Here is a 16387-nt window from a genome sequence, read left to right as displayed (position 1 = left end):
GATCATGACCTGAGCCGAAGTCAGACGCTTAACCTACTGAGCCACCCAGGCGCCCCTAAAAATATAATCTTTAAAAAAAAAGTAGGAAACTGCAGCTGCAGGGGGGGGACTATGGGAAGGACCAAACTGTAGTGGTCATCTGTCATGTGGTCTTCTCAGAGCCTTCTTTCTTTGAGGAACTGTCCTCTTCCACAGTATGGATGCCCATCCCTTAAATAATTTTTGTAATTATTTAGTTGTGAGAGGGAGAGAGAGAGAGCACGTGAGTGGGTGAGGGGCAGAGAGAGAGGGAGACAGAATCCGAAGCAGGCTCCAGGCTCTGAGCTGTCAGCACAGAGCCCAGTGAGGGGCTCAAACTCATGAACCTTGAGATCATGACCTGAGCCGAAGTCGGACGTTCAACCCAGGCGCCTGGGTGCCCATCTTTTAAAAAAAGAGACTGCTCCTTCTGATGAAGTAAATGATGATTCAGCTCTAGGGTCCCTCATTTGTGTGAGTTCCTTCCAAAGTCTTAGGAGAAGCCCTGACCATGTGTGCCAATGGTCACATTTATAAAATCTGCAAAGGGAAGACATGTTAACCACAGTCATTCAAGACCACAGGCTCTTCCCACTTCAGTTTTCCTTCTGTCTCACTTCTTCTCTTGGGAGTGTCCACAAACGCTCTATGTTTGTGATTTCTTCTGCCTATCTATCTTGGGAGTGCTGCAGTCATTCTATTTGGTGTTTTAACTCTTTTTCTTAAAGAAGGCTCTGCACGTTGTATGAGCTTCAGTCCCCACAAAATCTGGATCCACCCCTATCCAAGCCATAGCTGACTGGTCTAAGGGTTGGCTCTGATCCAAGTTAGGCTGATCAATGTCTCCCTCTAGACTTGTGACATTTGGATGTGAGAGGCTGAACTAGGAGTCTTTGAAACTAGCTGCATCCAGAAGAAAGTCTCTCACAGGCTGTTGAGGCTCAGGAACAGGCCTCTGGGTTTCTGGTCTTCCACTACTGGGTCCTTCTGTTCCCCTCTTGATTCCTTAGGAGACTCCAAAATCAATCAGTTTTTCCTACTTGTAAGTGAATAATTTTTACTAATTACATAGACTCCAAAATGAGTCAGTTTTTTCTACTTGCAAGTGAAAAACCTCTACATAAGTCTAAGACCCCAGTCATCATAGACACTTCTAATAGTAGGCATTTCACAAACTTGGGTACTAAATGTGATACAAATAATGCCTTTGGTCATTGCTGGAATTAGGTAGAACATATTAGCGCTTGTGGTGCAGAGGTCAAACAGGTGTGAGCCCCTTGCTTCAGGACCACACATTACAGACTGTCTGGGAGGTGTACCACAGGGGTCCTGGAGATATAGCAGTACCTCCTGCAGGCGTCAAACAGCTAGGAGGAGAGCTGGAAAGAAACAGAGCACAGCACTGTCAGCATACTGGAAGGGGGCAAGAAATCACTGAGGCTTTTCTATTAGGAAGTTCGTATTCCCTAAACAATGAATGTAAGTTGTCTCTTAAACATCATTTCATCCAAGTTCACTAATCAACCTTGAACTTTCTCTTTTTTGTGTGACGTCATCAAAAGGGTATGACCAAAAATGACTTTAGTGCCTATGTCCCTGCCTCTTTACGTTACCTTTAAATTTCATTTGTAACAATGGTGTGGAGAATCTCAGGATCAGCTGTGATCTCCACTGAGAAATGAAGTACAGCTATGGTCTCTATGTCTGCATCGAATAGGAGTTCTGATCTCCTGGATGCCAGTGGCCAGAGTCTGGCAGGTACAAGGCCATAATGACAAGAGAGCCTGAATACAGATAACAGACGAGACCTATCCTCTGTCTGTTCCAGTATGTTCTCTAATGTGCACACAGCAGTTTACAGTCTTCTTCAGTAGCCTAGGTATGAAGTTTTTCCACCATTTAGCACAGTGGATATCTGATGGCATGTTCAGTAGTGCTGGTCAGCTGAGGAACATTTTTTAAAGTTTATTTTTATTATTTGAGAGAGAAAGAGCACATAAGCAGGGGAGGGGCAGAGAGAAGGAGAGAAAGAATCCCAAGCGGACTCTGCACCATCAGTGCAGAGCCCAGTGCAGGGCTTGAACTCACAAACTGAGATCATGACCTGAGCCGAGATCAAGTCAGACGATTAACCGACTGAGCCACCCAGCCACCCCTGAGGAATATTTTTTAGAAAGGATGCTACAAAAAACAAAAACAAAAACAAAAAAAAACCCACACATAAAAAAAAACACAACAGTGCTTTCTTACCTGCAAGATGTCCAGTTATATTTATCAAAACCCTATTCCTATGAGGAAGACTGCCAAGCCTACGTAAAAACTATCCACTAAGCCTGAGAGACTCATCAATGCCTTGTCGCTTTAGTTTTTCCCATCTCGTCGGTTTTAGAAAATATATAGGTTTTCGGTATAAAACAAAATCTCATATATTTATATAAAACCTAGGTTCAGTTTATGTTTCATCAAATTATTATGTTTCATTCTGGTTTGAGGATTAGTCTACTTCATGCTATGCCAGTGTTTCAAAATATACCCTAAAGCCATTAAGGTCTTTTCTACGCTTTTAGAACCGCAGTGACCATTTCTATAGCTACTAGCCACCTGTGGCTATTAAAATTAAAATTAAATTGAAATTCAGTTAGCACTACTCACATCTCAAGTGCTCAGTGGCTCAGGTGGCTCTTGGCTACTGTATTAGACATAATTCTACATACAGAACATCTCCATCATTGCAGAAAGTTCTACTGGATAGTGCTGTTCAAGAATGTACCTGAAACTAAAGGGCTAATAACCCAATTCATTCTAGAGCTTTAGCAGCTAGTGAGTGCCCCACTGTTGCTCTGCTCCCATCAGCATTGTTCATTTAGAGTTAAACAACCATCCTCTTCGAGCTACACATAAAAAGTACAATTTAAAGTGCTACCTATGACCCATGTAAGGACGCATAGAGAAAAGCCTCTTTTTCTATATATTTCCAGGAAAGTAGGGCCTAATTAGGAATCCTGTTGCAAATGCAATGAATAAACTAAGTATCTTTACTACAAATGATTTGCACTTTTGAGTTTCCTTTGTTAAGATAATCCAGTTGCTTTGAGTGCAAGCTCCTTTGCCACATGACACAAATATTCCCTAGGCTTTCGCCCTAGAGGTTTGGAGTAAGTTCTAATAATTATCTTTATTCAGATGCTCAGTAGTTAATGTGTGCTACTTCTCTAGCCATGATATCATCATGATTAACACTAATGGCTACAGTAATGACTGTTTTCAAGTAGATGGTCAGACAGGTTTGAGCCTCTCTCTTGCTTCAGGACCACATATTACAGACTGTCTGGGAGGTGAATCATGAGGGTCCTGGGTATATAGTCATACCCAACCCAGGGAACAAGCAGCTTGGCAGAGAACAGGGATCAGAGCACATTGCTGTTGGCATGCTGGAAGGGGGGACGTTTTTTATTCTTATCTAAGGTGTGCTGTGTATGACTCCTTGTGACAGTGGCAGTTTTGTGTTTTCAAAACTCATTGTATAAAGTGTTAGATGGAACCTTTAGAGAATAAAGTAAGGAAAGGGGAGTGGGGGAAAGTTATAAGTTTATGAACCAGCCATGCACATGAACACAAGCTAAGTTTTTAAAAAAGTTTTCACTGCTTTTAACATCATTTGCAAAGTTACTAAGAACTTAAATTTTATAAAACTTTTACCTGTCATCAGCTTCTTTAATGTGTGTTTTTATCTTCTTATACATGTTGGGGGAAAAAAATCCAAGAATAATTATGCTCGTGGACAAGGATAAATATGCATTTAAGGCAACCAACGCCAGTTAGGTTCCCTAATTAGTGTGACAAGAGACCTGGTGAGCAACCAGGGATTTAATAAGACTAATTACAACTCCTACAAATAGTTGCCATGCCATAGAGTGTCAGTGTGGAAAGGTGCTTATCCATGAGAGTGTACAAACACTGGACAATTTTCTCACACTTTGTAGTTATTCAATACTCTAAGAATTCTGAGTCTGACTTGGAGTGAAGTCTAGTGAGGAATGAATTGGCTGGTGTGGGCTGGTCTGGCTACTCTGGCTAGAGGCCAGAAGTGGAAGGACTTATCCAGGAGCCCTGTCAGACTTCCTTCTGCCCCTCTTCTCCGCTAAGGATGCCATCTTAACAGCTGACTGCTTTCCTGCTGTGTGCCCTGCCTTGCCCACATCATTTCATGTAATACAACAACCCTGTGAAGCTAGTGATAGAGACCAGGAAACTGGAGCTCACAAAGGTTGTAACTTGTAGACGGTCACACAGCTGGGAAAGGTGGGAGCCAGGATTCAAATGTGGGTTTGGCCTGTCCAAAGCCCATCCCCTCTTCTCTGCTTTTTACCAACTCCCAATTATGAGGATTGATAGCTTAAAGGGCTCCTTTAGGTACATACACATTTCATATACATATATAAAATAAGACCATGAAATAAGCAGTGTAATGCTGAACTATATGTTCTATTTTCATCTATTCATCCTTAGGTTTTTAAAACATATTCATCAGAAACATTAACATAAAGCCCAAAATATGAAGCATAAAAGCAAGTAAGCTCTAGTTGAGCTGGATGAGCGCCAGGAGCCCTGACTCCTCATCCTCCCCTTCTCTCTCCATCCCACTGAATTTTCTAGATCTCCTTGGGCACAGTGGGGAAATCATCTGCATCAGATGCTGAGCTCCCTGAAAACAAAATTAAAGATGGCCTTTCATCTTTCTGTCTGGGTGTGAAGCATACATAGTTCTTGGGTGAAAAGGTTCCCAACAAATACTTCTGAATGAAGACTGAATGCTGTTAATAACCATAATAAACCATATTTTTCAGGGTAGGACCCTGTGGCTTCCCTTGCTTGTGGGAGCCAAGATTCAAAGAGATGACGATCAGGAGTTTTCCTAAAGCCAGGTTCACAATATTTCTGGTTACTTTCTACATATCTTCATGTATGGCAAGCTTTGCCCAGGCACTATGCTGCCAAGAATGGATGGTTCAGCTCACTAATCATCATGGAATTACAAAGCAAAACCACAGTGAGGGGCACCTGGGTGGCTCAGCTGGTTCAGCATCTGACACTTGCTCAGGTCATGAGCCCTCATTGGGCTTTGCGCGGACAGCGCAGAGCCTGCTTCAGATTCTCTGTCTCCCCCTCTCTCTGCCCCTCCCTGACCATCTCTCTCTCTGTATCTCTTTCTCAAAGACAAATTTAAACAAAACAAAACAAAACAAAAAAAACCCCACAAGATACCACCTCACAACTGTTAGGATAGTTCACCTCAAAAAGTCAAAAGATAACAAGTATTGATGAGGATGTAGAGAAAAGGGAACATTTGTGCACTGTTGGTGAGAATGTAAATTTGTGCGGCCACTGTGGAAAACAGTACGGAGGTTCTTCAAAAACCTAAAATAGGACTACCATATGATCCAGCATTCCCACTGTTGGGTTTATATCCGAAGCAAATAAAGTCATTATCTCAGATACTTGTACTCTCATATTCATAGCAGCATTATTTACAGCAACCAAGACATGGAAGTAACCTAAGTGTCCAGGAATACATGAATGGATAAATAAAATTGGGAGGGGGGGTGGAGCAGACATCCTTACACACACATTTAGACTTTAAAAAAAGAAAAAAAAATCCTGGGGTGCCTGGCTGGCTCAGTCAGTAGAGCATCTGATTCTTGATATTGGGGTCATGAGTTTGAGCCACATGTTGGGTGTAGAGAGTACTTAAGAAATAAATAAATTAAATAAAATATAAAAACCAGGAAATCCTGCCATTTGAGACAACATGGGTGAACCTGGAGGACATCATGCTAAGTGAAATAAACCAGCACAAAAAGACAAACTCATAGTAACAGGTAGTAAGACAGTAGTTACCAGGGGCTGGGAGTTAGGGAAAAAAGGTAGATGTTAGTCAAAAGATAGATGTTCATTATAAAATAAATAAGTTCTGGAGACCAAAATGCACAACATGGTGAACAAAGTTAACAATAATATGGTGTATACTTGAAATTTGCAAAGGAAATAGATCTCAAATGTGTTCTCACCACACACGTACAAAATGACAACTATGAGAGATGATTAGCCTGATTGTGGTAATCATTTCAAATGTACTCATATATCAAAACATCACATTAGACACCTTATATATAATTGTAATTTGTCAATCATACCTCAGTAAAGCTGGGGAGGAAAAAATGAACATTCTTTTTTGTCTCATAATGAAATACATCTTTTCTTGTGTCACTTTAAGAAATATATTACATACCTTTTTTGTTGTTAGAAGCGGCAATTAAATGGAAATGAGATGGATGAAATGGAAATGAGAATTTCTTGACACCTTTTGATTTTTCACACTCTTTTTTCAAAACAGTTGAAGAATAGATGATACGAATATGTTGGTTGGTTTCTCTGTCTGGTGGACTCAGAAATTGTGGGTAATCATCAATCTGGAAAAAAAAAAATTGAACTGACTGAGGACAAATACAACTTTATCCTGTGATAATAAATCCCCTATGGGGCGCCTGGGTGGAGCAGTCGGTTAAGCGTCCGACTTCAGCCAGGTCACGATCTCGTGGTCCGTGAGTTTGAGACCCGTGTCAGGCTCTGGGCTGATGGCTCAGAGCCTGGAGCCTGTTTCCGATTCTGTGTCTCCCTCTCTCTCTGCCCCTCCCCCGTTCATGCTCTGTCTCTCTCTGTCCCAAAAAAAATAAATAAACGTTGAAAAAAAAATTTTTTTTTTTTAAAAATAAATCCCCTAAAGCTTAGGGCAAATTTAAACTCCATTCTTTCTTTCTTTCTTTTTTTTTTTTTCCCTCCTGGAATATCTTTTCTCTTGGTCAGGTTTCTCAATTCTTCCCCTATTTGTTTTAGTCTTTACTAAAAATGTGCTCAGCAGCAGAACTGAAGTAACTATTTACACTATAGGATTGCAAAATAAATAGAAACTGTGTTTTTGTGTGTTAAAATATATCCCTCCCCATTTTAATTTGAAAATAGATTTTTTAAAAGATCTTAAAAATGTAAAATTAATGGGCTTAACCTAGGATTTTTCTATGTAGTACCCAATGTCCATTTGTGGGGAACAGTGTACAAAGATTCTGGGAATACAAACATCTAAGTGTGAATTATTGGAAGTTGCCTGCTCCTAAATAGCTTTCTCTTCTCTCCAAAGTACTCCATTTTCTATTCTTTTTTAAGATATTCTATTCTTGGTTAAAAAGAGAAAAGTTCTCAATAAATACTTAGGATTTTTAGATCATCTCTACTTCCCTTTTTATGACAGGTAGGCAGCAATAGCATCTGACTGAGAAGCTAAGCGTAGAGCCAGAGAATCACCAGAGGCATATTTAAAACCTTTAATCCAAGCATCAGGGGGAATACCTCTATAGACTTTTTTTTTATTATTTTTTTTAATGTTTATTTATTTTTCAGAGAGAGAGACAGAGACAGAGCATGAGTAGGGAAGGGGCAGAGAGACAGAGACACAGAATCCAAAGCAGGATCCAGGCTCTGAGCTGTAAGCACAGAGCCTGATGAGAGGCCCAAACTCGTGAACTGCAAGATCATGACCTGAGCTGAAGTCTAACACTTCATGGACTGAGCCACTGAGGCACCCCTCCTCTATAGACGTTTCACAAGCACTTAGAATTTGTATAAAAATGTTTCCTGTGATCATTCAATTTCATCATTCTCTTTTCACAAATATAGGAAGGAAATATCAAATAATGGCAATAATTTAAAAATCTAATTCAGAGGAATTAAAGATAGGAAGATAAATTAATGAAAAGCTATCAAGATCTACTCGAATTTAACTTTTGAAATTATTTTCAAATATATAGAGTAATTCAAACCAAGGTAACGAAGCATAGTCCAATAGAGGTGTTCAAAGGATGTGCTTTCATTAATAATAAAAGTTTATATAATTAGTGGGATGCCTGGCTGGCTCAATAGGTTAAGCGTATTACTCTTGATTTTTGGCTCAGGTCATGGTGAGCTCAAGCCCCTTGTCAGGCTCTGCACTGACAATGTAGAACCTGCTTAGGATTCTCTCTCCCTCTCTCTCTGCCCCTACTTCCCTCCCACTCTCTCTCTCTCTCTCTCTCAAAAAATTTTTTAAGTTTATAATTAGTAAAGGATCCTCTTCTGAGCAATATTTTTCAGAAACACCTTAAGCTATTTGAGACCTTCAAAGATATGTTTATAATGTTAGAATCCTGGGGCGCCTGAGTGGCTCAATCAGTTAAGCATTCACCTCTGGCTCAGGTTATGATCTCACAATTCATGGGTTCGAGCCCTGCACTGGGCTCTGTGCTGAAAGCTCAGAGCCTGGAACCTGCTTCAGATTCTGTGTCCCTGTCTCTCTCTGCCTCTCCCCCACTTGTGCTCTGTCTCTGTCTCTCTTTTTTTTTTTTTTAATTTTTTTTTTTTAACGTTTATTTATTTTTGAGACAGAGAGAGACAGAGCATGAACGGGGGAGGGTCAGAGAGAGAGGGGGACGCAGAATCTGAAACAGGCTCCAGGCTCTGAGCAGTCAGCACAGAGCCTGACGCGGGGCTCGAACCCACATACCGCGAGATCGTGACCTGAGCTGAAGTCGGATGCTTAACCGACTGAGCCACCCAGGCGCCCCTCTGTCTCTCAAAAATAAATAAAAATTTAAAAAATGTTTTAAATTAGAATCCTATTACACATATGGCTAAGATTTTGTTTTGTGTAACTCTGTATTATATTTGTCTCTTGCCTTTGCCAGGAAAAACTATGAGAGGCTTTGAAATGGGCAAAAAAGATGATCTAGCTGTTCTCTATCATTTATTGTCTTTGAGCTGTTTTAAAACACTGTAAATTGTAGGAGTGCCTGGCCGGCTCAGTCAGTAGAGCATGTGACTCTTAATCTTCGGGTTGGAAGTTCGAGCCCCATGTTGGGTCTAGAGGTTACTTTGAAAAAAAAAAAAACAACAACAACACGCTAAGTGGTAGAAAACTGGTAATAGTGCAAATTATTCCAGTTCATACTGATACAAGTTGATTGTGTCCAGTAAAATGCAACTGATTACCACCCTTTGATAAAGAGAACAGTTGTTATGTATCTCAACCAGTGAAATTGTGTTTCTATGTTTACATATAGTTTCTTGTGAAATTATATGCTCTTTATCTAGGTGTCTGCAATTCAGAAAAGCCTTTACCTCTGATTACATTGGTGGGTTACATTTTCCTCTTTCCAGAGGGTATTAATAAATTAATTAAAGACTTCTGTTTTGATGACCTATAGAGATAAGCACTTATATAAGAATAAAAGTTCTATAATTCCCCCCAAAATAAGAAAATTTAACATCTAATACTTTTTTTTTTTTTAAGATTTTTTTTTTAATGTTTATTTACTTTGAGAGAGGGAGCACACACATGCAAGCACAAGCGGGGGAGGGGCAGAGAGAGAGAGAGAGAGAGAGAGAGAGAGAGAGAGAGAATCCCAAGCAGGCTCTGTGCTTTCCGTGCAGAGCTCAACTCCGGGCTCGATCTCACAGACAGGGAGATCATGTCCTGAGCCCAAATCAAGAATCGGATGCTTAACCAACCGACTGAGCCACCCAGGAGCCCCCTTTTTTTCAATTTATATTTTTTAAGATTTTAAGTAAACGTGGGGCTGGAACTCACAACACTGAGATCAAGAGCTGCACACTCTGAGGCGCCTGGGCGGCTCAGTCGGTTAAGTGTCCGACTTTTGGTTTTGGCTGAGGTCATGATCTCACAGTTCATGAGCTTGAGCCCCATGTCAGGCTCTGTGCTGACAGTATGGAGCCTGCTTGGGATTCTCTGTCTCCCTCTGTCTCAAAATAAATAAATAAACATTAAAAAAAAGAAGGACACTAATTTAACCAGGTATGGCAATCCATTTTAAGGGCCAAACGCTTGGCTGTACTTATGGAACCAGTCCTTACACGCCCTCCCAGGAAAACTAGCCCAGAGACCTGGCTTACAGGTATTAAGAAGACTACTTCCTAGCAGGACAGGCAATCAAGAAATTTTCAGGACCTCAAAATTCACTCAAATTTATAGGTACTACAAGAGAAATCTGGTGGAGCTTCTTGGGCCTGATTCCCTAGCCTAGGAAAAGCAAGTAATAAAGGCTTTTAAAAGTCGAACGTGACATTCATAAAAACTTCTAGACAAAAGTTTTTGCAAAGTATTTTTTTTTATTTTTTTTTTCAACGTTTATTTATTTTTGGGACAGAGAGAGACAGAGCATGAACAGGGGAGGGGCAGAGAGAGAGGGAGACACAGAATGGGAAACAGGCTCCAGGCTCTGAGCCATCAGCCCAGAGCCTGACGCGGGGCTCGAACTCACAGACCGCGAGATCGTGACCTGGCTGAAGTCGGACGCTTAACCGACTGCGCCACCCAGGCGCCCCTGCAAAGTATTTTTAAGGAGGCCTATCTGGTAAATTAACACTCTTGCTGTACCTATGTAAATAATCAGGTCAACCTGAAGAGTCTTATTTTGTGAGTGAGTGATCTTTTCTTTGAGATTATTATGATGGGTGATGTGGGACAGATTGTCAGGGAAAACTGTGAAAGACTTTCAAATGGGGAAGGGGGATCAGTAGGTATTCAGTTTAGCTCACCTATGCAGGCTATCTATGCCTTTCATTGTCTTTGAGGTTATGGTACAATGCTGTAATTCATAGAAAACTTTTCTGTGTGTTTTTTTAAAACAAATAGAAACTTAAAATTTCTAACTGATACAGCTGTCAACTTTTGTCCTATTTTTTCCCTTTATGCTTAGAAATGTCTTCTGTACCCTGAAATCAAATACTCACCTATGTTTTATACTTTCCTTTATGGTTTTCTCTCTTACAGTTAGCTTTCCAGTCCTTCTGGAGTCTATAGAGAAGAGTGTTCCTTAAGACATACGTTGGTCTAACTGGCTGTGATTCCAAGTGTATTTAATATTAATCTGGTAATAATTAGGCTTCAAGTAGAGACTGAGTATAAATAAATATGTAATTATGTCTGCCTGAAATTGCTTATTAGAAGTTTGGGGAGGAGAAAAAGTACCTATAATAATTTGAATAATAATTCCACAGTTTATGGAACATGGCAAATATATAGTACGATATATATGAGGTAGTTATTATAAACCCCATTTTGCAGTGAGAAAACGAACATTCAGAGGATGTTAAGTTTACAAAACTGGTAAAAGGTGGAACTAGAATTACGAGATAAGGCAGTTGGTTTCCAAGGCCAATGTTATAAAAACGACTAAAGTTTAAGACCACAGCCCTAACTAGTGGTCAGAGGTAGGGATTTTGTCAGGGAAAAATAAAAGTGTTTCTATTCTAAAAGCAGGACTGGAGGGGCTTCTGGCTGGCTCAGTCTGTGGAGCCAATGAATCTGGATCTCAGGGTCATCTCCATGTTGGGCATGAAGCCTACTTAAAATTTAAAAAAATGTTTAAAAAAATTAAAATTAGGGGCACCTGGGTGGCTTGGTCAGTTAAACGTCCAACTCTTGATAATGGCTCAGGTCATGATCTCTCAGTCATGAGATCCAGCCCCAAGTCGGGGCCCTGGGCTGACAATGTGGAGCCTGCATGGGCTCTCTCTCCCTCTGCCCCTCCTCCACCCACAAATGCTCGCTTGCTCTCTCTCTCTCTCTCTCTCTCTTTCTCAAAATAAATAAATAAATTTTTAAAAATATTTTTAGAAAATTAAAAAAAAAAAAAAAAACAGGGCTGGAATCCAAACAGTAATCAAACAGCTGGATTCATTATTGTGTAGGAGTTTCAGTCAAATTTTGCTAATTCTTTCACTTGAGACTGAAGTAGGGCCAGATCTCTTTTTTATTTAGTTGCTATAGTCACCGAGTTTGGTTAGCTTTGTCATTCAAGAACATAATACCTGGGGCGCCTGGGTGGCCCAGTCCATTGAGCATCTGACTTAGCTCAGGTCATGATCTCATGGTTCCTTAGTTTGAGCACCCCATCAGGGTCTGTGCTGACAGCTCAGAGCCTGGAACCTGCTTTAAATTGAGCCTCCCTCTCTCTCTCTCTATCCCTCCCCCACTCATGCTCTGTCTCTCTCTCAAAACTAAATAAACATTTGAAAAAAAAATTTTTTCAAACATTTTTTTGGAAGCACCTGGGTGGCTCAGTCGGTTGAGCATCCAACCTTTGGCTCAAGTCATGATCTCATGGTTTGTGAGTTTGAGCCCTGCATCAGGCTCTGTGCTGGCAGCTCAGAGCCTGGAGCCTGCTTTGGATTCTCTCTCTCTCTCTCTCTCTCTCTCTCTCTCTCTCTCTCCCTCTCTCCCCCCCTCTGCCCCTCTCCCACTAGTGCTCTGTCTCTCAAAAATAAATAAATGTTAAAAAAATTTTTTTTTAATTTTTTTTAACATTTATTTTTGAGAGAGAGACAGAGTATGAGTGGTGGAGGAGTGGAGAGAGAGGGCGACACAGAATCTGAAGCAGCTCTAGGCTCTGAGCTGTCAGCACAGAGCCCGTTGCTGGGCTCAAACTTACAAACTGCGAGATCATGACCTGAGCCGAAGGCGGATGCTTAACTGACTGAGCCACCCAGGCGCCCCAAGAGGTTCCTGTTCTTTATCTGCTCATAGTACTACTCTAATGCTTCCAAATCCCAACAGTGTGTTTACCCATTCTTCTGCTGATGGACATTTAGGTTGTTTCTTGTTTTTGTTTTTTTTTTAATTTTTTAAGGTTTATTTATATGAGACAGAGAGAGACAGAGCATGAGTGGGGGAGAGAGAGAGAGGGAGACACAGAATCAGAAGCAGGCTCCAGGCTCTGAGCTGTCAGCACAGAGCCCGATGCTGGGCTCAAATTCACAAACTGTGAGATCATGACCTGAGCAGAAATCAAGAGTCAGACACTTAACCAACTGAGCCACCTACATACCCCTAAAAAAAGTATTTAAAAAAAGAACATAATACCTTCCTTAAATACCCTGTGGTGGCATTTATTCGTTTAAATATTTTCTGTATTCATTGGCATGGAAAGACATCCATGACATGCTGTAAAGTAAAAATAAGATTACAGACTGATATGTGGAATGTGGTTCCATATGTGTTAGTGCACAGAACACGGTTTGGAATGCTATGTGGTTAACTGTATCTCTGGGTGGTGAGATTTGTTCAAAGATAAACTGAAGCAATGTTAAAAATTTTAAGAGTCTATTTGGGCAAAAACCGATTCAAATCAGGCAGCATCCAATCTAGCAGATAGAAAGGTACTCCAAGGGGCTGTACAAAATGAAAAGACTTTTAAGCAGAAGGGAGTGGGAACAAGGAAGTTCTACTTGGCAAAAATGTTAGTTATTGCAAAGTTACTTTCCTTTAGGAGATAGTAAGGGTCTACCAGGCAGATTACCCAACTAGTGCTCATCAGGAGGTTCCTGATTCACTGGTTTAAGATTCCATTTCTGGGAGAGATGAAAATGGAATTAGGTTAAGTCTCCATTTGGGGCCTGTCTTTTAACATTATAAGTACAATGAGTACATAATTTAGTTTTACCTATTTTAATTCTAAGAATCATCTACATGTTATGACAAAGACAGCTGTTTCACTGGTTTGTAAAATATTTCAGCTGGTAGCCCTAGGATCTCATAGTCCTAAAGCACAAATGTGTCACTCTGTCACCAAAGAACTAAAGGGGGGTGGGCAGTGAGGACAACATCTAGCATGATGCATGAAGGCAGTCTACAGCAACATGACTTTTAAAAAGACATTTCTGTGCACACTGTGAGGCCTCCCACTATAAGGGAGGTGGTAAATGATTATAGTGATGACTGCCACACAGCCAAGGGGACACATCGTATTCTATAAAAGGGTGATGACATCGGATAAACGGACAGTAACGGTGAACAGTGGTAGTGCCATAATGATCTATCACTTTTCACTTGCTCCATTCTCTTATTGGTTCATCTAACAGTCACAATCTCAGTTGCAAATAAAGAGATTATAGTATAAAGTGTATATATGCATATATATATGTATATATACTATAAAGAGATTATAGTATGACTACAATACTATAGATAGAACAAACTCTTACAGAAACATTTAATTCAACTTGGACTTGAATTACAAGGACAACGTTAGAGTAAGGAAGGTCGTTTCTCACTCTCACTCTGTTTTTTGCATTTAAATTAAAAAAAAAAAAAATCAGTCTTTTGTAAAGACCACAGCATGTTTGTGAAGCATGAGAGGACCACCCAGGAGCTAAGCAAGGCTAATTTACACATCCATGGGAGGTAAAAAGTTTTGTGACTAGGAGGCTTCTCCACTGTCAGGCAAGGAGACTTGGTCCAAAGAATATGCCTTCAGTGCCTGAAGGAAGAAAATAAAGCTCTTCAGTGGGACACAGTTGAACTCAATCCTATGTTAGCAATTTATTTTAGACCTAGTGTTATCTGAAAAGGAAATTTTTGCATTTACACCAGAGACGTCATTAGGAAATTCAAAGCCAGAGTTTCTATTTTGCCCCAAAGCAAGAAAAGATATAGATAGGTAGGTAGATAGGTAGGTAGATGATAGATGTCATGCTCCTACAGAACTACTTTGTTTAAAATTTTCTAACTTTAGGGGTGCCTGGCTGCTCAATCAGTAGAACATGTGACTCTTGATCTCCAGGTCCATGAGTTTGAGCCCCATGTTGAGGTACAGTTTACTTTTATGAAAAAATTAAAATTTTCTAACTTTATGTCTTAGAAATAAGCATTAGTAGCTTATTTTAAGTAAGCTTAAATACTTTAAATAGTTTAAAATAAGCTAAGTAGTAATAATTTAAATCTTATTTGTAAACAAATATTTAGCTTATTTACGTGGGAAATAAGTTAACATTATTCATTGTATCATATAGCATTGAATTTATGTTTTCAGGACTATTTATCAAAGTTGAAAGAAGTGCTTTTACCCAGACACCTTTTAATACAGATAATAATATCTGAATATTGGGGCTCCTGGGTGGCTCAGTTGGGTGAGCGTCCGACTTTGGCTTAGGTCATGATCTTGCAGCTTGTGAGTTCAAGCCCTACGTCGGGCTCTGTGCTGACAACTCAGAGCCTGGAGCCTGCTTCAGATTCTGTCTCCCCCTTTCTCTGCCCCTTCCATGCTCATGCTCTGTCTCTCTCTGTTTCTCAATAATAAATAAATGTTAAAAAAATTTTTTTTAAGTTTAAAAAAATATCTGAATATTTCCATGAAAATAATTTTAGAACTGCAAATCAGGAAACTTTTTCTCTTTTTTCTTTTTTTGTTTTTTTTTTAGTTTATTTTTTTAACTTACATCCAAGTTAGCATATAGTGCAACAATGATTTCAGTAGATTCCTTAATGCCCCTTACCCATTTAGCCCATTCCCCCTCCAGTAACCCTCTGTTTGTTCTCCATATTTAAGAGTCTCTTATGTTTTGTCCCCCTCCCTGTTTTTATATTATTTTTGCTTCCCTTCCCTTATGTTTATCTGTTTTGTCTCTTAAAGTCCTCATATGAGTGAAGTCATATGATATTTGTCTTTCTCTGACTAATTTCACTTAGCATAATACCCTCTAGTTCCATCCACATAGTTGCAAATGGCAAGATTTCATTCTTTTTGATTGCCGAGTAATACTCCAGTGTGTGTGTGTGTGTGTGTGTGTGTGTGTGTGTGTGTAGACACACACACAACATCTTCATCCATCCATCCATCCATTGATGGATGTTTGGGCTCTTTCAATACTTTGGCTATTGTTGATAGTGCTGCTATAAACATTGGGGTGCATGTGCCCCTTGTGAAACAGCATACCTGTATCCCTTGGATAAATACCTAGTAATGCAATTGCTGGGTCTCTCTTTTTTATGTTTTTTATTTATTTTTGAGAGCGAGAGAGAGACAGAGAGAGAGACAGAGAGACAGAGCATGAACGGGGATGGGCAGAGAGAGAGGGAGACACAGAATCCAAAGCAGGCTCCAGGCTCTGAGCTGTCAGCAGAGAGCCTGACGCAGGGCTCAAACCCACGAACTGTGAGATCATGACCTGAGTTGAAGTCAGATGCTGAACTGACTGAACCACCCAGGTGCCCCAGAATAGACTTTTTTCTATGATTTGCTGACATACAAAGTCTCATATACAATTAAATCAAACTATTTACATTTATTTGATAAATCACCTCTTTTAAATACAATTGCATGAAATTACTATTGACCCAGTGCTATACTTATACTTCTCCACTAATATAAACTGTACCTTTAGCTTATCTTTTCTCATTAGAAACTGAGGTTGGCAAGTTGGAGTTATTTGTAGATGGCCTCCTAAATTCTTCCAGTCAATATTATAAAAACTCTAAGACCAT

General features: G+C 40.0%; 1 protein-coding gene and 1 long non-coding RNA gene across 6 annotated transcripts in view; one reads left to right on the top strand and one right to left on the bottom strand.

Annotated features, from left to right (window-relative positions):
- Positions 1-16387, bottom strand: part of CB4H12orf56 (chromosome B4 C12orf56 homolog) — a 120805-nt gene that overhangs the window by 86030 nt on the left and 18388 nt on the right. For all 4 annotated transcript variants that reach the window (XM_086712915.1, XM_086712912.1, XM_086712914.1 and 1 more), the window contains exon 2: positions 6308-6488. In XM_086712915.1, the coding sequence (XP_086569041.1) occupies positions 6308-6488 (181 nt within the window). The remainder of the gene's footprint in view (positions 1-6307; positions 6489-16387) is intronic.
- Positions 1-16387, top strand: part of LOC147579073 (uncharacterized) — a 118981-nt gene that overhangs the window by 88822 nt on the left and 13772 nt on the right. The window lies entirely within an intron of this gene.

The sequence above is a fragment of the Puma concolor genome, chromosome B4 (genome assembly GCF_028749965.1).
Source record: "Puma concolor isolate L17-30 chromosome B4, mPumCon1.1.hap2, whole genome shotgun sequence".
Lineage (NCBI taxonomy): Eukaryota > Metazoa > Chordata > Mammalia > Carnivora > Felidae > Puma > Puma concolor.
Note: the sequence above shows the minus strand (reverse complement) of the source record. Positions and strands in the feature narration are given on the sequence as shown.